Source organism: Falco punctatus, assembly GCF_963210335.1.
Source record: "Falco punctatus genome assembly, chromosome: 4".
Classification (NCBI taxonomy): domain Eukaryota; kingdom Metazoa; phylum Chordata; class Aves; order Falconiformes; family Falconidae; genus Falco; species Falco punctatus.
Genome location: NC_137583.1, coordinates 29,656,378 through 29,679,351, shown reverse-complemented (window position 1 = coordinate 29,679,351; position 22,974 = coordinate 29,656,378). Strand labels below are relative to the sequence as shown.

Sequence of the window (22,974 nt, the reverse complement as noted above, 5' to 3'; positions counted from 1 at the left end):
GGAGAGAAAAGCATGCTCTAAGTTTAGAAACTACCCAGGTTTGGCCACCCAAACAACATAAGAGCTCTTCGACTCTTTTCTGTGTTGGGAAAGCTCAGTTAAGTGCAATGTCCCGCCTCTGCCTCCTGCATCTCCTGGAAAAGCCATGGAAGTGAGTCATGGATTGCTTCATCCAGCAATTGACTGCTGCTATTGCGAAAAGAGATTTCCCCATCTGCAGCAGCAGCTGGGCTGCTGTGTGCGGCTGAAACTGCCTGTGAAAGCAGAGGATATCTGGGAGACACGCTGATCCAGCACACTTTCAGGCAGGAATGCATCTGAGGACAGAGTTTGGCAGGGAAAACTGAAAAAGGGAAAGTGTGCAGAAGTTGCAGGAACAAAATCCTGATTTTTCACATATTGCCTTCAAAAGGAGAGTGATATTTCTGGGGGAAATGCCAGGATTTTCAGTACCTGGTTTTCTTTTCTGACTTTCAGAGAGGCCTGCCCAATGGGATAGTGGTGAAGTTTGATTGATTTGTTTAGAGAAAAAGTGTTCCCAATTGCCAAGGAGGCTGGGCTGTGTATGCTGGTTAAGAGCAGGCACTACTTCTGAGCACCTGCGTTCACGGGCATTAATAATAATGTGCTGTGCTTTTACCCCAGCCGGCAACTCAGCCCCACACCGCCGCTCGCCTGCTCCCCTCCGCTGGGATGGGGGAGAGAATCAAAAGGGTAAAAGTAAGAAAACTCATGGGTTGAGATACAGACAGTTTGGTAGGTAAGGCAGAAGCCATGCATGCAAGCAAACAAACCAAGGAATTAATTCATCACTTCCCATGGGCAGGCGGGTGTTCAGCCGTCCCCAGGAAAGCCGGGCTCCATCACGTGTAACGGTGACTTGGGAAGGCAAACGCCATCACTCCAAACGTCCACCCCTTCCTCCTTCTTCCCCCAGCTTTATATACCGAGCATGGTGCCGTATGGTCTGGGACATCCCTCGGGTCAGCTGGGGTCAGCTGTCCCGGCCGTGTCCCCTCCCAGCTCCTGGTGCCCCCCAGCCTGCTCGCTGGTGGGGTGAGGAGCAGAAATGCCCTTGGCTCTGTGTAAGCCCTGCTCAGCAGGAACTGAAACATCCCTCTGTTATCAACACTGCTTCCAGCACAAATCCAGAACACGGCCCCACGCTCGCTACTGTGAAGAAAATTAACTCTAACCCAGGCAAAACCAGCACCTAATAATACTACTAATAATAGAGCTAACAGAACTTCTCCTTAGGATAGAACAATTTTAAAAAGTACATAGTTTAAGGCAAAATAGTTGTGACTTCTGCCTGAGGTTATGGACATGAACTCTAGCTGGTCAAAGAAAGACAGTAAACTCATGGTCAACTGGTGTCAAAGAGATGGCTGGGAAGGGGGAGAACCTCCTGTTGGCCAAGAGGTTGTAAACTCTTGCACAGAGGAGCAGTGTCTTGGAGGACTGAGGATCAGCCAGGTCGCATGGGAGGCCAATGGACCTCAGACTTGGTCATTGCTGTCATGAGAAGCACAATATCAGTGCTGCTGAGGTTGGGTTTACATCTGACTTCAGCTGGAGCAGGATCAAGGACTTCATTATTCAGCATCCACTCCATCTGCTTTCCTGAAAATGTGTGCAAAGATTAAACATGACAAGGAATTTGTTTCCAAGAGACTGATATTTTGGGATGGATTAAGAAACATGAGTACCCTCCTTTTCCTAGAGACTGAGGCAGGCTGGCTCTGCCTCTCAGCTCTGGTGTCCTCCATGCTGGCCAGTACCACAGCAGAACAGAAAATGGTATCACAACCATCATGGCTTTTGGAGTTTATGTCTCTTCTTTTCCTACAGACCCCTTCAAGCTGAAAGAAGACAAGTTCATCAAATGTCATCTCAAGAATATCCATCTGCATCCAGGCATCCTGTGTGAGAAATGACTTGTCGGGCAATACTAGGGCCGGTGTTCACCTGTACTGATCCATCTCCTGTCAGCATCCACACCCCCGTTGACAAATTGAATTTCACCTTGATTTCATCTTTCCAGCTAACACAGATTAACTGGGAGCTGTGTAGAAATTTTTTTGTTTGTTTTTTTGCTTTGAAAGCATGCAGAAGGAGCAATCCTACAGATGTTGTCTGAGAAAATCCTGCCCTCCTGGTAAGCGACCCAGATCAATGTATTGCTGGAAACAGAGACACCAGAGGTACCAGCACCTCCTCTAAGGTTTTGAGCACAGTAAATGTAAACACCTGTGTTATTACAGTGTTTAAATACTGTTTTCATGTCTCCCAATCAGCATCTCCTCCAGGGTTATTGTCTCCATCTTCTCTCATTCAGCCTGGCATGGTTGGCTAAGATACTTCTTGAAGTGACTCTAGGAGATCTCTGAACATCTATCGTGGCCTTGTGTGTGAGGCAAAGACAGCCAGTCCACCGCTCAGGCAGGCAGGAATAGAGCCGGTGGCTTCAGATCCTGGAAGAAAACCACCTGTATTACACTGTACTCAGTACATATGGCTGTGTACACATACACCGGTGAGAAGAGATCATTCCTTCTCATTCTGTTCAGAGAAAAAGACGTAGGAAATGGAGGCTGTGATGAGATAAATGGCTATTATGAGGTATAGGCATTTTTAATTAGCTCCTGCAGACCGCACCACACTGCTAATGAGCTCTTGCCAAGTTTCATGCGATTCGTCTTTACTTTTTGTAACTCTGTAATAGTAACAATATAATCATTTTCTATAATAACCATGATAAACCCCAGATAATCCTTCTGTAACTCCTGCATAAGCTTCACGTAATTAAATCAGTTGGTGCAACATTCTTGGTCTAAGGCATGGATGAATATAGCACAGCTCTGCTACCCAACGAAGAGGACAATGTGCAGAGCGTAGTCCCCACGTCCTCCTACCCCTAGAGCTGGATAAATCCAGTGTAAGACTGGAATAGGGTTAAAAAGGAAAATGGTCATGTTTGGATCTCAGATTAGCCCACGACTGCCAAAGCGGAGGCCAGAATATTACCAAAGCAGTGAATGTGGTCCTGAGGGAAGACCCTAATTTGTGTTTGGTGGGTTGGCAAACAGGCAGCTGCTGGGCTCCCAAAGCAGAGCCTGGGTGGGTGGGGAGGTGTGAGAAGGGAGGAGGGGAAGAGACATCACAGGAGTCCCACTTTCATCTGCCCTTTGAAAGAAGGGGGAGTATTTCTCAACACTGTCGAGAATGCAATTTAGATAAATAGCTGGCAGCTCCTATGAAGAGTTTATCCAGCTTGTTATCTTTCACTGGTCTGCTCTGATTGATGTACCCCAGGTGGTGTCATACGTGCTTCTTCTTTTCTTCCTTTTTCTTTTAGGTAGGAGACACGTTTTCCGATAATTACTCTTCTTACAAGAATTTCTCATGCAAAAGTATATACACATTCCAAAGGAACAGCCTCTGCGCTCGAGTTGGGTGAACAATTGCAGATCTGCTGTCCTCCCTCCAGGAGCCTGGTGGTGATGAAGCCTTTTGTGATAGTGCCTTTAGATAGGAACCTAGCTTCTCGCTTTCCTGACTCATGTTTAAGCCTGCACAGTTTATTGTCAACTGTAAGAAATTTACCCTTGGGCAGAGAAAGGCAGCTGCCACCCACAGCAGTGCCGCAGACTTGATTCCTGCAAGGACTTCCGAGCATAGCTGTGGGAGAGCAAAGGCATCCCAGACAGTCCTGCCACACATCCCCATCCCACAATTTCACGGTCAACAGAGGTGGGGAGATCAACAGAGGTGAGTGAGCATCCAAAATCCTCCTCATACATTCCCTGGGTAGCAATTAGTGCTACAGCGTGGCCCAGCTAATGTGACAAACCTCAGTTTAGGACAGTGGCATGGAGGAAGGTGAACTTGTAACACAAACCTGCTTTGGCTCTCCAACAGCCCCTGTGCTCCCAAGCACCAAGATGTGCACACAGGTGGTTCAGGGTTATTTGTGGTGACATGGAGGGCACAGGCTGCTGGCTGCTGGCTCCTCCTTGCACTCTCCTGAGGCCAGCAACCTTCTGCTGGGTTTCAGATGAGCATTTTGTACCCATTAGGAGCTGACAGTGATTGGGATGTTTTGTCTCTCCATCTCCTACACCCACACACAAGTCATTAAGTAACTCCTCTGCTTTGTATCCCTGTCCCCAGTCACCTGTAATGGCTTCATTCATCAGCCTGCTCTTGTTTTGGCTGTGTTTTAGTGTGTACTGTGGATTTTTTTAGACTGGGTGCTCTGCATGCGCTGCACTGTGATCTCCATGACCTGCTAACACAGGGACCAGCAGCACATTGCAGTCTTTCATGCTGCCTCCTTCCAGCTCTTCTTCTCTGCCAGATGCTTCCACCCAGACTTTCCTTGTTCTGCTGTGATCTCCTCACCTCTGAGCATCTTTCTTGTGCCTTTACTTTAATAACTGGCCACGAGAAGAGCTTCATAGATTTCAGGGAGGATGTTCACACTCATGCTTTTAAGCGAAGGACTAAGGAAAAGATATTAATCTAGAAGACGGTGAAATGTGTTGTGAAACAGATATGATGCCCTGAGAACAAAAGTCCATTTCATTAAGAGACAGGAAAATCCAACCTCAACAGTAAACTCTGACAGTGTTTGGACGTGTTCTGGTTGGTGGAGCATCCAGATTTTACTGTTTGCAAATTGGGCTCTTAACTGAACCAGGTGCTGAACAAGTGCTTTCCACAGGTCGCTGAGTCCAACTTTATTCTAAATAGCACCAGCCCCAGGCCAAATTCACTCCTGAAATAAATGGACTCATCACTCGCTTACAAAGCCACATGCCCTGGCGTAGCGCATCTTCTGCGGTAGCCTGCGGCATCAGGAAACGCACAGCAGGCTGAGTTGCTCTTCAGCTCTCCTGCGGGCAATGCAGCTACGCACTGGCCCTTGTACGGGTTACTGCCTTTCTGCTCCAGTTATTGCCGCAGTTTATGAAAGCCTGCAGTGAAAATGTACTTTTCATCTTAAGGGGAGGCAAAAGGCTGGAGGAAGCCCACCATGAAAGTACTTGGAGCGTTGGGTGGTCTCCTTCCCTTTGTTTGGCTGCCTTCTACCTCTCTCACATCCCGTGCTGTAGGAGCCACTGCCAAAATGCTGCTCTGTTACAGTCTTTCCTGCCTGCTATATATCAGATGGACGCGATTTTGTTCTGATGTGCACAGATTCCACCAATTACTGCAGCTCATCTCTTCCGTAACTAAATGCAAGCAGCAAGGAAAGTCTGGGTATGGATGATCACCAAATTTGAGCATCAGAAGTATGTCCCAGTCACCTGAAAGCTGAAGTATTACTTTAATTTTTTTTTTCTTCTTGCTGCTAAGGGGAAAAAGGAAAAAATTATTTCAGAATTAACTAGATACTCCTTTACCCTTATAGAGGGGTTGCTGCGGTTGCTCATTTTCTCAGTGCCCGCTCTGAAGTACTAGTGCCACATCCAGGCTGTCAGATCCAAAGACACTGGGGGGGGAAAGGGTAGAAAAGATAACAACGATTTAGTGTTTAAGGCCTGAAAGAGGCTTTTAAAATCTTCTGCTTTCTCCCCATGCAGCAAGCCTGGAGACACTCAAACCTCAACTAGACAAGCCCTAAATCATCAGGCAGAGATTTCCCCCTGCTGAGGATGAAAGAGGGTCTCCTGCATCCTCCGCATGGCTGGATGGGGGCAGGCAGACTTTCAGAGCCTTGGCCAGAGCATGAACCTGCCCAAGCACTGACAGGTCTTAATGACGCTGGTCAGCCTCAGCTGGGCTCTCCACCCCCATCCAGGGGCCCAGAGCCCGTTTAAGCCCAGCCTGGCAGCGTGGGTCTCCAGTGCTCCCAGCCCAGGAGCAGTGTGGGTCTCCAGTGGAAGCACAGCCATGCACATGCTTGACCATGACCGCCCAACATCCACTTGGAGAAGGTGGTCTTCCCAGCTAATACCAGCACGGTAAGGTCTTGTTTTGCTTAAGGATTCAAACTGGTGGGTTTGTGGCTCGTGCTCTGTAAGTGTGAGCTTGCTGCAAGGGTTTCAGGGGGGAGCAGGGTGTTTGTGGTGGTGTCCGGGGAAGGATGGGGACAGCCCTGCCCCAGCCATTTGTGTCCCCTGAGCACCACAGCTACTGACCTGCAGCTTAAATAAGCTTTCCCCAGCCTCCTGCACCGGCTTTGCACGGAGCTGTGCCTGCATGAGAAACTCAATTCCTTTAGGATCTGATGCTTTTAGATGTGAACAAGCATAAGGCCCTGGGCAGAGGTATGGGAAGCCGTGTAATTCCCCTCTTACACACAGAGGTTCACCTTTTCCTATTTACTTCTGAACATTTTTCATTACGATGTTCTCACAATGCTTTAGGGCTGGAAACATCAGGAATATAAATCAGAGCTTGTCATTCACAGCCATCACGTTTATTTTACATTAATGTATGTTTTCTGTTAAAATATCACACATTTAGTCATGAATCTTGGCTATTATCAGATGCTTATTGTGCTCATTTTCCTTCCTTTTTATTTGCACACGTGAAATGCTGTGTTTAATGATGAATTGGCTTCTGATTGAAGGGATCAGGCTGTTTGGAAAGTCACAGCCTGCATGGCCTCTGTGCTCTGACTTAGCAATTTAGTCACCACTGTTCCCCTGGGCTTTATCCCCCTTCCCACTGGTGAAGGTAGCGAGGGAGCACAGAAAGCCTCTTCTCCACTCTTTTCACAGCTAATACTAGAGCAGAGTTCGGTATGCTCCTTTAGACTAAAAATCTGGAGAGAAAAAAAAATAACATAAAAGGAATCTATAATTCTGGAAGGATTTGAGGATTTGTCTGGGGAGGCTGAGAGTGGGGAGCCTTCCCCTGTCACTGTTGGCATCAGTCAGCTGTAAAATGCTTCCTGAGAAATGAAGGCATAGAGAGGGGGCAGGTCTTATTATCCTGGGCTGTCTGGTAGGAATCAGAAGGGAGGTATGTAACCAAATGAGATTTTTTTCGGCTGCGAGCCTCCAACTGCATGACATTTCCAATTATCCAAGCACATACATATGGATGCGCAGCCCCCCGCAGTCCCGTGCGGTGACGGAGGGCCTGGCGGAGGCAGCCCAGCACCGCTCTGCCGCCATCCTGCTCCTGCAGGTGGGCACAAATCCCAAAGCCTCATTTAAAGGACAGCAAAACTTTGTCCTTGAGATGTCTGCGTACCGTCAGGCTGCATGATGTTCAGCAGCTTTTTGAAGCGTAGTCCAAAGCCTCGATGAGAGTGAAGATACTTATTTCCTATGGAGCTCTTCCTCCCCCTGATGCTTTAGCTCAGGCCAGTGGGCAATTAACTAAACCTCAGGCAGACAAGTTTGGGCATCCCATAGGACCAATCGTGGGTTTCCTGAGGGGCGTGAGCAAGGACACCGTTGTCTCTCACAAGGGTTATTAATGACTGGGAATTCATCCATCCTCTGGCGTAAAAGCTGCTAACACCCAGTTTCAATGAGTCAGAGCCCAGATAGCCAACACGGGCTGAACTGGAGAGCGTGGGGTGGGGGGGAAGTAACCCATCATACTGATCAACCCTCGTTGGCAATGGAAAATGGGGGGGTCCTTGAAAGGATGCTCTTCTCCCAGGTTTTCCAGATTAGGTGCAGGATCTGGGCTTTGTAAATGTTACAGTTAGGTCTGCTGATCAGATATGAAAAATAGATTATTTTTTCCTATACGTTTCATTTATACTTATTAGAGTGCTACAAGTAATAATACCAGGAAATAGATTTACAGGCAGAAGTATGATTTTAAAGTTAAGGATGTTCATTTAATTTCAGCTCTTGTCTTCTAGATGTGCCTCCTCCTAATGCTCTAAATAGCTCCTCTGCCTTTTTGATGTTTACACCCTTCAAATGCATAAAGACAGTTCTCTACAATTCCTCATTTTGCCAAGCAATACATACTTAGTGCTTTTCATCTCTCTCCATAAATCAATCCTTTTCCTCCAACAGGAGCTAGAATAGGATTTATATTTTTTTCCTTATTAGATTTGTACTGAGAATTTCTTTTCAGAAACAGATAAATGATACAAGGTTTTTTCATGACAAAGCACCCTATCATACATTATTAGCAAACACTTCCACAGTAGAACAGGAATAAAAATAGAAAGTGAGCTATAAAAAAGAACGTATAGCAGGATAGCATCTAATCTCGCAGCATGGTACTAAAAGTGGAGCAGTTCCTTCACATTTCTTTGCAGATCTTCAAGGAAAGATCCAGGAGGCCGAAGGAACGCTTAGCATCTTTTACTTAAGGATTTCGTTAAATTCTGTGCGATCTTTGACATCAAGTTAATGAATTTTCTCCTTATTCAAAAAGCCCACCTACCGCTTGTGATGCGTTTGAAGCTGAGGATCCTTTCTAGCTGGCTTGGCTGCTGTTCCCTGCCTTGCTGTCCCTCTTCCCTGTATCTCAGCACAGCACTGGTTGTGCACACCCTCTTCCACAAACCTTTACCTGAGAAACCACCTGAGTTCCAAATTCTTTCAGGTGCCACTTATCTCAAAACCAGATTTTATTTTTAATAGAAGCTTTCAGTGGAAGCCATCAAACATGAACTGCTTGGGGTTCTCACCTGGCAGGTCAGATTAACAAGTACATAACGTGTTTTTTAGATTGCTTCTTCTGATGGACCCTTCCCAGGGATCACACCCTCTGACCTAGGTGGTTGCCAGTGCTTTAGAGGCTGCTGTCAGATAAGGTTTGCTGAGGAAAAACAGGCACCCTCAGGTTTCCCATATTTCTGAAAGCAATTTTGGTTGAAGTCCAGCAAGCCCTGCAAAAATGGATTTAAAATGAAATTACAAATGAAAGATGAATGCTTAAATAGACAAAAATTTCAGCAGGTATTTGTCGGGAAAAGATTGAGATTTTGGAGATTAGCATGCCTGGGCAATTGCTGCCAGGGGACAGAGGCATGTGCGGGTGGCACTCAGACGCATGTTCAGCTGAGTGCTCTCTGGCTTGGTGTTCTTCCCCGCGTTGCTCTTTCAGCTATGAATACAAGGAGTGAGGAAAGGAGAAGCAGATGGATGGGTTTGTTTACCTCACTTGTGGCTTCAGGGGGTGAATTTGAGAATGGGAACATCCCCCTGGGGCTGACCCGGGGCTGGCTTCCAGGTCCCAAAGGCTACCTGGGAGCTGGTATGGAGATGGGCAGAGGCAATGAGGCTTGAACCTCAAGCATTTTGGTGATTATTAAGTACATGTGGCAAATAATAAGCTGTGCAGCTGCAGCATATATATTGAGGGAGGGAGCCTGGAGGTAGCTTCTATCATCTTGCAAAGGAGCAGGTGCTGCAAAGGAAACCAATATCTGAAACTTTTAGCAGAATGCCAAAGATCTTCTCTAGAGCTGCTGCCAGCAAGCTGAGAGAAGGCAGAAAACCCAACACTGCTTTGTAATAAACCAAACTGGTGCCAGAACTTGTGCGCTGGGTTTTGTGACTGTGCATTTTAATCTTTGTTCTCGCTGTCCTTAGAGCTGGGTTAGCACAGCAGTGCGTCTGGCCACTTCCCTGGGATGGCTTCTTGTTGGACACTACTGCAGATTTGTCTTCTGTAGCAGTGTGTTCTTGTTGCAGCAACTTCATTGCTTCTACCTTGGGGCCTGCTGGGTCCCCATGATTTATGGTCTGGCATTTTGAAGTTTGCCATTTGCTAGCTTAAAAGAGCATTTGAATATGTTGGACAGAACAGTTTAGGTTGGAAAAGACCTTTAATATCATCAAACCCAACCATTAACCCAGCACTGCCAAGCCCACCACTAAACCAGGTCCCTAAGCACTGCGTGTACGTGGCTGCTAACCCCTCCGGGGATGGTGACTCCACCTCCCTGGGCAGCCTGTCCCAGTGCTGACCACCTTTGCAGTGAAGACATTTCCCCTAATATCCAGCCTAACCCCCCTGGCACAACTTGAGGCCGTTTGCTCTTGCCCTGTCGCTTGTTCCCTGGGCGCAGAGACCGACCCCCCCTGCCCACAGCCCCTGTCAGGCAGCTGGAGGGAGCGATCAGGTCCCCCCCGAGCCCCCTGCTCTCCAGGCTGACCCCCCCCAGCTCCCCCAGCCGCTCCCCACAGGGCTTGTGCCCCAGCCCCTTCCCCAGCCCCTGCCCGGCTCTGGACACGCTCCAGCCCCTCCACGTCCCCCTGGCAGTGAGGGGCCACAGCTGAGCCCAGGGTTCGAGGGGCGGCCGCACCAGTGCCCCCAGTACAGGGGGACGGGCACTGCCCTGGCCCTGCTGGCCACGCTGGTTCGGGTACCAGCCAGGATGCTGCTGGCCACCTTGGCCACCCGGGCACACGGCTCCTGCCCAGCGGCTGTTGGCCAGCCCCCCCAGGCCCTTTCCCTCCGGGCAGTTCCCAGCCCCCTGCCCCAGCCCGCAGCGCTGCGGGGGCTGCTGTGACCCACGGGCAGGGCCCGGCACGGAGCCTGGTTGAACCTCGGCCCCTGGGCCCGGCCTGCCCAGCCCCCCTGCAGAGCCCCCTGCCCCCCAGCAGGGCAGCTCCCCCCAGCCGGGTGCCACCTGCAGAGTGACCGAGGGTGAGCCCCTGACTGCCAGGGCCAGATCTTTGCCACCCGTTACCACTCCAGGTCCAGACCTTTGTGAGAGGAATGGTACAAAAGGCCTCTCGCACTGGACACTGAAGAGGACAGTGGACTTCTACCAGGGATGGCTCCTCCATGATAGTCTCCACTGTAGAAGAATGAAGCTGGGATAATTAGCATTGATAACATACAGCTGTGGTTGGCTTCGGGGTGGCGGGTTGGCCGATGTAGATAAGGTGCAGCTGTGGCTGGTTCTGTTACGTGGTTGAGAGCCAATGAAGAGAGGCAGCCGAGGAAGAAGTGGGGAGAGGAAGAAGTAAGAGGAGAGAGAATACATGTCCTGGAGGAGGTGAGAGGAGGAGAAGGCAGCAGAGGGACTGTATGAAGAGTATGCTGGTGTGAGATGGTAAAAGACCTTGTTGCAGCTTGATGGTTTTGAGAGTGCTGCGACACTCCACATATGTCAAAGTGCTGATAAATGCTGAGACCTGAAGCGGTGAAAGCCATTTATAGATATCTGTGTAGTGTTCATCCCTCTGACACCCCGAGGTGTGTGGCAGGTCCTGGGACAGGACCTGAGGATGGTGCTGGCACTCAGGCTCTGTCGGGATGTGTTGGGAGCTATCTCTTCTGAGTTAGCAACATAGCTGAGGGATGGGTGTCTGTAAGAGTGGGACCTGCCATAGCCTAGACCCAAGGACTGAAAACACTTGGATACTTTACTCGAAGGGGAGGTTTTGAAGTGTTAGCAATTTCTAGCTCTCAGTGTTGCTGATGGTGTAGATCTCTGCTTTCCGCCTTAGAAAAATAGTATTATTTTATTTTTAAGTTAATACAAAACCATCAATAACTAAAGGTAGTCCCTCTCAGACACAGAAACTTGAAAGGTCAACTTCTTAAACTCAAAGGCCCATGTTTCAAAAACTTATAGTATTCTTTTTGACCCATTTTAATTGTCTTCCCTAAGATGTGCTTGAATGTCACTGCCCCTCCACGGGGATGCTGAGAACTGCTCGGTTTTGCTATTGCTGCTGAGAACAGATTTCTTTAACTGCTCTTGCTAGTGCTGCACAGAAGCTTAGCACAGCAAGATGATAACAGCTAGGAGCTGGTGGTGAGAAGGCCTCTGAAATTCAGGTTGTGGGTTAGTAAAGAGCCCAAACTGACCGATTCTGTTGAAGTCGTGCAGAAAGATGGCAGTGGTTTTGGTATTTCAATGTCAAGAGCAGTTGTACACCTTGATGGTGCAGAGCAGGTAAATGCACCTGGTCCAGGCACCAAGTGTCTCACCTCTGAGTCCCTGGGTGGAGATCAGACCTGGTGCTGGAGAATCTCTCCAAAGACTAAATGGATACACCTCTGCCCTTCGCGTGTGTATGTATGTACACACAGATGCGTGTGTATCTATATCTACACATACTTGCAAAGTCTGAAATAGCACAAGCTGTCTGTGTTTGCTGCACATTCTGTTTCTTAGGGCAACATTTAGACTGTGAACTCCCCGAGGAAAAGACTATCTTGCTGAGTGTTTCCAACACGCCTAATCCTCCTGGGCTTTCATTTCCTGACTGGCTTTTAATGTAATGTAAAGATCAGAAATAATATCTTCCATTAAAACTTTATTAGGTAGTTCTTCCACTTAAGAGAGCTGTTTCACTTACTCCCAGCCAAATGAATTCCAGTCATTGAAAGCTAAACATGAAAATTCAGAAGGGGGAGGCTGAAAGCAACCCACAGCCTTGGGAAGATGAGGAAAAACAGGAGTGGTGGGTTCAGTGACCTGTCTGAGAAGATGCACATAGCTCAGTACAGAGTCCTGGGCCAGAGCTATGTGTGACAGGGCATGAGAATACAACAGCCAGCATGGGAAATTTCTTGGCAAGGGGAGCATGCAAATGCATGTCCCCCACTTCTGCATCCTGCTGATTTTTTATTGGAGTCTGTTATAATTATTGGGAGCACCAGACATCTGCTTGCTTCCATGGATGTTGCTAAGGCTGCTGGTAGGCTGATTGATGTGTGGTTACCACTAGAGAGCAGCTTGAGTGGCAGCAGCTGACCTTGTTAGGAGCATCTGCATCACTCCTTACCTTCCCTGTGGCTTTTGCCATGACCTTTGGATACAGATCGATTTCAGATTAGTGTTTGTTAACAATAAATACCCTAAAATTAGGATCCAAGTAGACAAGTTTTGAAAAGGTTAGAGAAGCTCGGGGCAAGTTAGTGCAAGATTCTGCTCGCCATGCTGGTGTTTTCTCTGTGGTCTACTTTCCAAAAGTATTCTCCATTCATTACCTATAATTCCAGAGCAAAACCAGCTGGACAGCCCCAGGATGGGGGAGCTGTGGTGTGGCACCTGTGCCTTCTCAGCTGGGCTGCACAAAGCCCTGATAGTCCAGGGGATGGACTATAACTTATTTTTCTGGGCACATTATGGTGTGTTGATGGAACTAGCGTTTTGCCAAGCAAAGAAGGGTAAATGCATCCAGCTGTACTGGACTGGCTTCACTTCATAAGTGACAGGCAAGGTTTGTCATTTTCCCTCGAACAGTTATATTGTCCTCCCCACTCCATTTGCAAACTTCTGGCTGCACAAATAGATCAAAGTATGCTTATGCATTATATAAATATATATGATATGGAAGCTGAAGGCCATGTAAGAAAATAAATTTGTATCTAGACATTGTACCCAGCCATGTAGGAAAGCCCACAGAGAGCATCGCTGATCATCAACTATGAACTGGTTAAATAAAAACTTTGATCCGTATCATCAAAGGTATTTTGTGCATCTTTGCAACATCTTCAAGTGTTCAGTAACAAAAATAAAGCTCTGAGGGGTAAATTAACTGTGTCATGGGTGATATAAAGCTGCATCAGTACCTATAAAGTGCTGTAGCAATACAAGAGAATTGAAGTAATGAACAGAAATGCTCAGTTAGAGCTTTTTCCATATTTTATGTTAATCATTAGGGTAGAGCTGAAATTAGCTTTAATTGATATTAAGGGTTGAAAAAATGAATCCTCTGGAGAATGAGTCTCTTTAACCTTTAATGATGCAGTAAATAAAATATCCTGTCAACATTTGTGCAACAGTAAGGGTTTTCAAAATTCCATATCTGTATGGTGAGCGATTCAATATGCCTAATTCTCTCCATTACAGCAGATAAAAGTGATGTCAGTGCATAAATTCAGCTACAGGTTTTCCATGTTTCCAAGCTATTTGTCATACTCTGGTAATTCCCCATGCAGGCTTGTTACTTCTAATAGGGAGACAGAGAGAGGAAGGAGGGACTGAGAACTAAACAAATTCTGCACGCTGGCTTTTTCATTTGTGCACCTTTCCGACTTGCAGGCTGCTGATGCCAGGGTATCAACAGAGATAATACCAGAAAGCAGAGGGGTAAGGTAAAAGGAGGAACGCTGCCTAATCTTCCTTTCAGGTGAAATATGTCTGAAAAAGTTTCATCTTTCACTTTAAAGGCAAGGGAGAATTGCAAAAGATTTCAATACTTTAGGGACACTTAGTTTGGTAATAGTCAGGCCATTCTTCTATCTGTCAGGGCTCAGCCTGGTATTGAAACTCCTAATAACTGACTTGGTGAAGCACATGAAATATTCCTCCGCTGTAAGCAGGAAATCTGTTTTTCATAAAATCCATTTGATCATCGCAATCGACTGAAAGTATTACATCATTTAGGCAAGTTACCGTAACATTGATGGTTACTCTGCTATAGCTAACTAAGAAACAGAAAACAAATCTCCCCACTCATTAACCACCTTTGTCTTTCTTCAGGAAGGATACAATAGCAGTTCTCCTATCATGGGGAATATAACTCCTCTGGAAAGTTCCCAGCAAGCCTTTCTGTATTAAGAGGAATATATTGCTGCATACTTATAGAAGCCTTCCTGAGTGATGCTGGTGTTTTACCAGGGTGTGAGGCTGTTATGCTTGCACAGTGATTCAACAATAACTTACCTGATGAGACACAACTGTAAAATCTGTAGGAAATGCATATTTTTTTAAGATGCTGGTGTAATATTGATTTTCTTCATTTTTTTTTTTCCTTCTGAATTAGGGTTTGGGAGGGTTTAAGGGAGGAATTGAAATAGAAGTGTCCCGAAAATAAACTTGTACCTTGTACTGTGTTTGGAAGCTCTTGTCTCTGACAAAGACCCAGCTATCTTGGGACAATACAATGTCCCAGGCCTGCAAGGGATGCACTGAAACAGTTAAAGGAATCGGCAAAGGTCGAGACAAAGTAAATAAGTGTCATCAGTGCAAACATTAGAATTAATTGCCAATATGTCTGGTTTAAAAAGGAAACAGCCAAACCAGTGAGGAAAAAATTGTAATGAATGTATGGCTACTAGGACCAGCAGACTCTTGGCCAAGTCACATCCATTTCTGAGGGGTGGCCAGCAAAGCAACGGAAAGTGCTGGGAATGATGGAGGCAGCCCTTATAAGCACAGTAATTTTATGGAGTTAAGGCACAGAGGATCTAATTTTCTTTTAGAAGACTCATTACCATGATTTTGTTACACATTATTTATGGGCTGTTATGATAGTCCTGGCAGGTCATAATTGGCTGAAGCCAGAGAATTAGTCACATTTTTCACATTTGGAAGAATGATCTGTACAGTTACGCTAATGACTTCATTCCTGGAGATGCCACGTGCTGGGCAGGGGCTGCCTGTCTTGGTACAGCTGAATTAACCCTTTCTGGCTCTAAGCGCCATGCAAAGGCACTTGATTCTGTTCATGAGACACCAAAATGAATTTTCTTTACTTCAGAGTAGCTGTTTGGCATGTAAGTGACTTGCTGCATTTGTGATGGTTTCCCCTTTCTTTCCCTTTCCTTGAGCCTGGCGTTAGTTTTGCCTGGCACTATTTTGCTGTTGGAGAAATGCATTTTTTTAATTAGTCCATCCATGCAGGGTTATTGCACTCTCCCCATCAGAGCTACTGCAGCAGTAAGACAGGCCCAGTTCTTCCACTGATGGTTTTTAACCCCTGGTAAAAGATGAGCAAGAGTTTAAACTGAGGAAGGACCTTATTGGCAGCATTCCTAACGATGCCTTGCAGTGTACATAACAAAACCCAAACAATTTTTCACAGGTGATGAATCAGAAGGGAGCACTATAATTGTTTTATCTGCCTTTTGGGACAGCACAAGCTGCTTAGTCTTGAATTAGAGCCTGGTGAATGTGGCTGCATCTTCCTGAAAAATTGACAGCTTTGACTTGGGGATTTCCAGTGATCAGGAATCCACTGCACCACCAGCTGACCACTCCCAAACCCCTTAACTGCTGTTGCTAAAGAATGGACATGAATTCTTGAATAAATTTGTATTACGTTGGATCATGGCATTTGGGTCATGTTGCAGTTTTGTCTGCTAAACTACAGAGAAAAACATGTGGCCACAAGAGGGGTTTATGGATAATTCAGAAAATATTGCCTTGAAATGAAGGATGCTGGGGGAAAGCTAAGGAGTGACTTGATCTGGTTTGCAGCTCTTCCAAAAACCTTTCCCGTTCTTCTAGCATCCTTCTTGGTTTGTAGGTGTCAGGATTAGCACAGTATACTGGAGTTAACCGGTATGTGATGTTAGGACCCAGGAGAACCTCCCATCTGCTTTTTGATATTCCCTGTTTATTTGGTCAAAGCATCATGCTGCTGGCAGGACCAGTCCATAGGGCCCAAGCCATGGACTGCTTCGGAGCTGTTTAAAAGCAAAGCAGCTCACAGCAGGCTAACATCCCACCATGGGCAATGTGTAAACTCTATCCATGGCTCTGGGAGGCAAGACCCAGCTACAAGCTGTGTCCAGACAATTTCTCCAGGGGCAGTGGCCCTGCTGCTCTCCGCAATCCGTCCTCTGCCACTGGAGGAGGGTTGGCCAGTGTTGAACTGAAAGCAACCTCTTAATCAAACTAAGTGGGACTTACAGTGTTTGTAAAATACTGTACAAATGGGAGGGTTTGATCGCATTAAATAAAGGATCAGATTCATTAAATTAAGTGGAAAGCAATGTACATGGATAATTTCAAGGGTTGAGGCTGAATATGGTTTTTAAATAGGAAGTGATCAGCCACTATACACAACACAGAGCAGCTCTCAAACATTTTTAATGACAGTATTTGTACACACTTTAGTTTAATTAACACATGGCGCAGGAGAGGTTTGGTAACTAGGATGTAGTCTCACACCAGTCATCTCAATTATAACACATGAAATTTCAAGCATCAATACACCAAGAAGAATGTCACCCATCCCTGCCCAGTGAGGTCTGGTGATTTGAATTTCTATCACACCTTGTTTCTCTTGGATGCAACAGTAATTTCTTCTCTCCAGATGGAGAAATCCCCTCAGAAGTAGCTGATCAGCTTCACATTTGGATTTATTTCTTGTTTTCTGCAATCAAAATTAGGGGGACTGTGTATTGTTGCTGTCCAGTGATCCACATTACGTTTCTGACAGCTATGTTTATTAGTAAATATGTAGTAATTGCTTCCAGAATTAACTAGAGCTGCTTTTCTGTGGCTGGATGTAGAGGAGAGATTTCATGCGATGTGTGATCCCTTTGTTAGCACAACACTCATTAGACAGCGGAGAATTGTGGCAGGCGCAGCTGGGTTTTATGCCTCTGCAGGAGCGGTGCTGGTCCGCGGGACTAGCTTCAGCATGATGGGTTTCTCTGGTTTTAGCAATCCCTGTGAGCTCAGCTTGAGAGGGATCTGCAGCGACAAGAGGAATAACAACGCTTGGAGATAGACAAATGAAATAAGGAGAGATTAAAGGAAGGAAACTTGGCCACAGTTAGGGCATAACTGGATCCGTGGCGCCTGGGAGCACACAGCATCTGGTGTCAGCACCCATGGCAAGAAACCCATCATCTGGTTCATCACATGTGAGTTTAAAAACATTACATGCTCCTCACCTGAGTTTCTTTGCAGGTTTGGAAGGTGAAGTGTTGCAGTAGGATGATGATGGCAACTTTCAGACTCAGGAGACCAAACCGCATCCCAATGCAGTTCCTGGGGCCAGCTCCAAAGGGTAGGTACGTATATGGGTCTATGGTGTCTTTGTTTTCCTTACTGAACCTGGATAATGACATGGGAAAAAGAAAGGAAGGCAGCAAAAACCCAGAGCTCTGTGTCTGTATTACTTATCCAGAGATCACTTGCTGGTGCCCTACAGAGACTTGCTTCTTTGCTAAGGTATCTCAGTGTCCCCCAGCAACCAAGTGCTGTGTCAGAGTCCTTGTCCAGAACAGGGTGGGTTCCCACATGAGTTTCTGATTGTAATTGTGTCTGTCCAGACTAGTAGAAGTTGGAAGCGAGGTGAAAATCTAGGCAACGTGTTCTCCCAAGGTGACTGATATTTCCTGTCTGTTGTATTTGGTGAGAGGGAAACCAGAAGTCATCTTGGTTAGAAGCAGCTTGTGGCTTCATCTTGCTGAGAAAGAGGTAGATATCAATTATAAAAATAACCAGCTAGGGAGAATTTATCGCTTCCTCAGAAACAAGGAGGGAAGGGGACTGCAAGGATCAATTCTGGCAGATCTGGTAGCAAAGCCTATGTGAAGGGAACGGGTTCAGCAATGAAGATTATACAGAAGGATGGCTGGCAGTTACAAAAACTCACCAACTACCGACTCTGTCAGCAAGCCTAAAAACTGTATGCAAGCTGTTGTGAGGTATCAATGTTATTCTTCCAAGATTATGTTGTTTGAAACCCCGCTTTAAGCGCAAAGCTCATTTTCTTCTTAAAATGACATTCCCATGAGCCTGCAATCTCTCATTGGTATTGTTTGTAAAAAGATGGGAAGAACACAATTAGGAAGCTAATCAGAGATTAATACTTAATTACTACATGGGGAAAAAGCAGCACATTTCTTCCCTTTCATTATGCTTTTGTACCTTTCTGGTCTGAACTCCTCTGGGTTTGGCCAGTACTCAGGGTTGCGGTGGAGGGTATAGGGTGGGATTACAACAACAGTTCCTTTGGGAATCATCACTCCATTTATTTCTATGTCTCTCTTGCAGACTCTCTCAAGCCGTCCTCCAAGGGGAAAGAGCCGAAGGGTTTCATTCACTGTCATATCAAGATAGTCCAATTTCATGATTGCGTCGTATGTGAGAGGAGCCTGTTGGATGACAAGAGAAAGGTGTCCAGGTATGTTGGCATGAGGATTGAGTAGTCCTAAAATGACTGAGACCAAAGTGTCCCCAACCCTTACTGTCCCAACTATGACCTGGACTCACTGAAGACAAAATGCAAGGTAGAAATTGCATAACTGGTTTCATTTTCCATCCCTGAGTGATGAAATACCTGGAAATCCACATCCACTTGTGCATGGGTGGAGGGTATGGCAGATGGGTTTGTGCAATGGGGTGGCCTGGAAGGTTTTGGTTGCCAAAAAAAAAATTGCTACGGGGCTCAGTTGTCTCAGGAGCTCTTGGAAGATCCTGTGGCAGGTGTTTAGGAGCTAAAGATTTCTGTTTGACTCGACCGAACAAGGAGGACAGCAAGGTCAGAGGGTCTTCACCATCGCTCAACACCCCCTTACCTTGTTGGGTAACACAGTGTCTATCTCCTCCAGCACTTTTTGCTGCACATCAGGATGCAGGGCCAGCTCATATGCTAGGAAGCAAAGTGTGTTGCTGGTGGCCTCATATCCAGCAAATAAAAAGATGAATGCTTGTGACAGGATCTCTATGTCAGTCAGGCCTGTGGGGGGAAAATGTGAGGAGGTGAGCAAAACCAGCAGTGGCTGATGGTCTTGGCAAGGAACAGGCAGCTATGGGTGGGGTTGGGGCAGGTTTGTTGCAGTTGTTTTCTGATGACACATTTATAGCTACCCTGTAATCTATGTTTGGGAAATGCCATTCGAAGGAGGAGCCAGATAATTTCCTGGGTATACGTTAATGGCATGGTGGTTGTATTTGCTGGCAAAGCACCTGGGGGATTCCCCTTTGGTCTGATGCTGGCAACAAGGGACAGACTTCTGCCTGTCTGGAGGTGGTGGTGACCCACTGAGCCTTTCTCTGGGAAACAGCTCCCCATATTCTGCTTTTCTCCCATGGCCCCCGTTCCTCTGGTGAGTATTTGGCTGTTGTTACCTTTGTGTGAATGAGCAGTTCCATTGCTTCCATGACTGGTTGAGTCCTGGGATTCAATCATCAGCTGCAGAAAATCTACTCTGCCCTGAGAACAGTGGGAGAGTTCTTTGGTGATATGTCCCCTGGAGGGCTCAGATAAGCAGATCTCATAGCCTAAGCATAATTTTTAAACTGAAAGCATCCCTGAAATGCACATGAATTCCTAATTGAATAACATAACACTTGCCTTTTATTTGGAAAACCTATCAGGTTGTTTTTGTGAAGCCATTGGAGCTGGGGTGGGGGAGTGAAGAAGTGTCTTGAATGCATTTTGGAAAAGGGATCCAAACTCTGAAAAGGAGAATTTTGCCAGGAAGCGGCTTCAGTTTTTGGGAAGTGAGAGGGAAAGGTGCAGCCCTAAAAGGTGGTATTGCTGCTTTTGTGCTGCTTACTCTGCTCTACCTAATCTTCAGGGAGTCTCTGATATCAAAAGTTCTGTCAAACCCAAGCTTAGTCCAAATCTACCACACCTTTAGCTCCACATCAAGGATGTACAAAGTCCACTTGCTTCTCTGCCAGGACTGGCCAGGCAAGGCTTTTCTGACAGTATTAAACCCAAGTGTTTACACTTAAGTAGATTCAGGGTTTTGCCGAGTCATTGTACTTCAGCTTCATCTTTGATATCAGCACCCTAATTATATATCATTTAAGTGTATTTTCTGCCACAATTGCTAGGAAATTCACGCTCACTTACATTGTGAGTCTCTTTTTCACGATCCTGCCTGATTTTGGCGACGGATCTCATGAAGAAATTTAGAGCATCCTTGGGGAAGATGTTTACATTCATCTTTGCCAAAAGAGGAATAACGAATGGGCATACAACTGAAAAACAAATTGAGAATAAAATTGCACACTAAAACTGCACCTCATAAGATAGCTATGGAAGTTACTGAAGAAGTGATGATGCTACTGAGAAATTATTTCCTTTCTTGATTTCTTTACCTGGGAAAAGCCTTGACTTTGCCTTTTTTCCTCTTTCTCTTTCCCTTGGGATAGTTTGTTTTGATGTAACCCTCTGCCAAGTGGGCACAACTGAGCTGGGTATAAACATTGCTTTAGGAGCTGACCAAAGCACAGGCCACATTTTACCGAGGCACTATTCTAGAAGGACAGGTTATTTCTGTGCATTGTACAGCGCTACAGCAGGAATGTGGCTCAGAAGAGAAATATTGCAAATTCTGAATTCTTTTTTTTCAGGCTGAGCTATCCACCACCATGCTGTGCTCATACGCATATTTTCAAGTCCCCTTCAGAGCATTTCCTTCATCATGGAAACTAGCTCTTGAGCTGGTGTATAGCTTCATAAAATCTCCAGCACTAGAGCCTGCTCTATGTAGATCACAACTTTCTCTGTATTTTAGCAAGATATCTAATCTTGATTTAAAGCTGCAAGTGATAGAAGGTCCACCACAATCACTGCTAAGCTATTGCACTGCTAGGAAATTGCATCTAATTACAGTCCCCACTCAGCACTCTCTTCCAGAAAACTCACTTCAGATAGCACCACCCTTCTCAAACCTCACAGCTGAACTTGCTTTTCAACCCCCAAATCACTTTCCAGCACTCTTATTTGGATATTGCCTGGGATGTTCACGTTCCTTGCATTGCGGACACTGAAAGTAGAGGAAGCTTTTTACCCACTGCCTTCCTTGAGTTTTAGCATGAAGCTAACAGTGAGGAAACAATGAGACGAGGCATTAGGACTTCCACCCTAGCTAGAGAAGCTGTTTAGTGCATTCTATACATATTACCCATTCTGACACGCATGCTGAAGTCACACTTCAACAGTACTCTGACACCTGACTGAGGTTTTCAACAAAGTCACTTACATATAAGGATGAACAATGGGTCAAAAAAATCAAACTTGACCAGCTTCTGCATCTCTCTGACAAAGGGGTCTTTGGGGTTGTTCATTGAGTCGATGTTCACACCAAACGAAGTGCCGGTGATGACATCCATGCTGTAGCTTCCAAAGATACTGAGGAAAGATGGAAAAGCTAAACTGTGGTTAAGTATTTGGACCAAGCGAGTATATTTTTCCTAATGTCTATGTGACATTCAAATATAAAGTCTCATAAGACCACCTGCCCTGGTTTTGGAAAGGAAATTGGATATATAGTAACTGAAAAGCACTTATAGTGAAAGGGATAGATTTTTTTTTTTTTTTGAGAGCTTTGGTTTCAAGCCTGTGTGGGTTTTGAAATAGAACGCTTTTCTGAGGATTTTTAAAACAGCATGTAGCTACATGAACGGGTTAGTGCAAGGGGAGGATGTGGCTCTCAAGCACGTTAATGTTAGCTTCATGGGGAGGGGTGGTAACACCTTGCTTCGAACATGTCATGAAAATGGTCTTGTTTAACCCAGCACAGCCCTATACTCTTGCAAGCTGTCCAAGTTTTCCCCTTATGTGGGGGTTTTAGCAGGTGAGAGCTTTGCTTGTGTGTGACTACTGGTGTGTAGCTGCCCCTTCTGCAGTTGTGCTTTGAAATTGGGGGTGCAATGGAGTTTTTGTTCCAGAGCGCATATGGAGGGCACAGATGATGATGATATACCTAGGGCCACACTACAGCCTCCCTCCCCTCAGCAATGGGGCAAGTGATGGACAAGCATCCCACGGTGCTGTGTGGGGCAGAGAGGCCAGCAAGCCCTCATCTCTGCAGTATAAGGTGGTAGTGCACAGAGATCCTGAGCATATGCAGGGAAAAAAAACTCAGTTTTCCTGGCAGATTTGGGGTTGTCTTGGGTCTGTGGATTCATAAAGCTGTGATGGAGTATTTTTTCCCCATCTAATTTTCTTCAGAAGAATTCTCTGGGTCTCTGCTTCTAGGAAGTTTCACTAACATCCCAGCTAAAATTTTTCTTTTCAAATTTCCAACCAGGCTTTCAGCTCGCCCCCTTCCTCATTTCAGAGGTCTGCTTTACCCAGTGAGTGATCTGCATTGCCAGTAACAAATAAACCACAGCACTTGCTAACAAGCTTTGCTGCTCAGCCTGCTGCTCCTAGCAGCTACTTACTCCTTTACAGTTAGAGCCTCGTCCTTTTCCACTCGCTTTTGAACATTTTTCACCAAAACTTCCCCATAGTGCTTTATTATATGGAACATCTGTAACACAAACCAGGTATGGTCACTTAAGTATAGTACACTTTACTGCTTTAAGACAGGCTTACAAAGACTCCAGGGAGTTTCATGAATATTTACAAATGAGGTCTCTCTGCTAAG

The 22,974-nt window shown here is 45.9% G+C and overlaps 1 protein-coding gene across 1 annotated transcript in view; it reads right to left on the bottom strand.

The window, feature by feature from the left end:
* Window positions 1-1,035: 1,035 nt before the first annotated feature.
* Window positions 1,036-22,974, bottom strand: part of LOC308061850 (cytochrome P450 3A9-like) — a 41,338-nt gene continuing 19,399 nt past the window's right edge. Inside the window, exons 6-13 of the mRNA XM_080382433.1 lie at window positions 22,769-22,857; window positions 21,583-21,731; window positions 20,448-20,575; window positions 19,715-19,799; window positions 19,162-19,322; window positions 18,512-18,738; window positions 17,530-17,692; window positions 1,036-17,326 (exon numbers count right to left, since the gene is read on the bottom strand). Of these exons, the coding sequence (XP_080238559.1) occupies window positions 17,228-17,326; window positions 17,530-17,692; window positions 18,512-18,738; window positions 19,162-19,322; window positions 19,715-19,799; window positions 20,448-20,575; window positions 21,583-21,731; window positions 22,769-22,857 (1,101 nt within the window). The 3' untranslated portion in view covers window positions 1,036-17,227. The remainder of the gene's footprint in view (window positions 17,327-17,529; window positions 17,693-18,511; window positions 18,739-19,161; window positions 19,323-19,714; window positions 19,800-20,447; window positions 20,576-21,582; window positions 21,732-22,768; window positions 22,858-22,974) is intronic.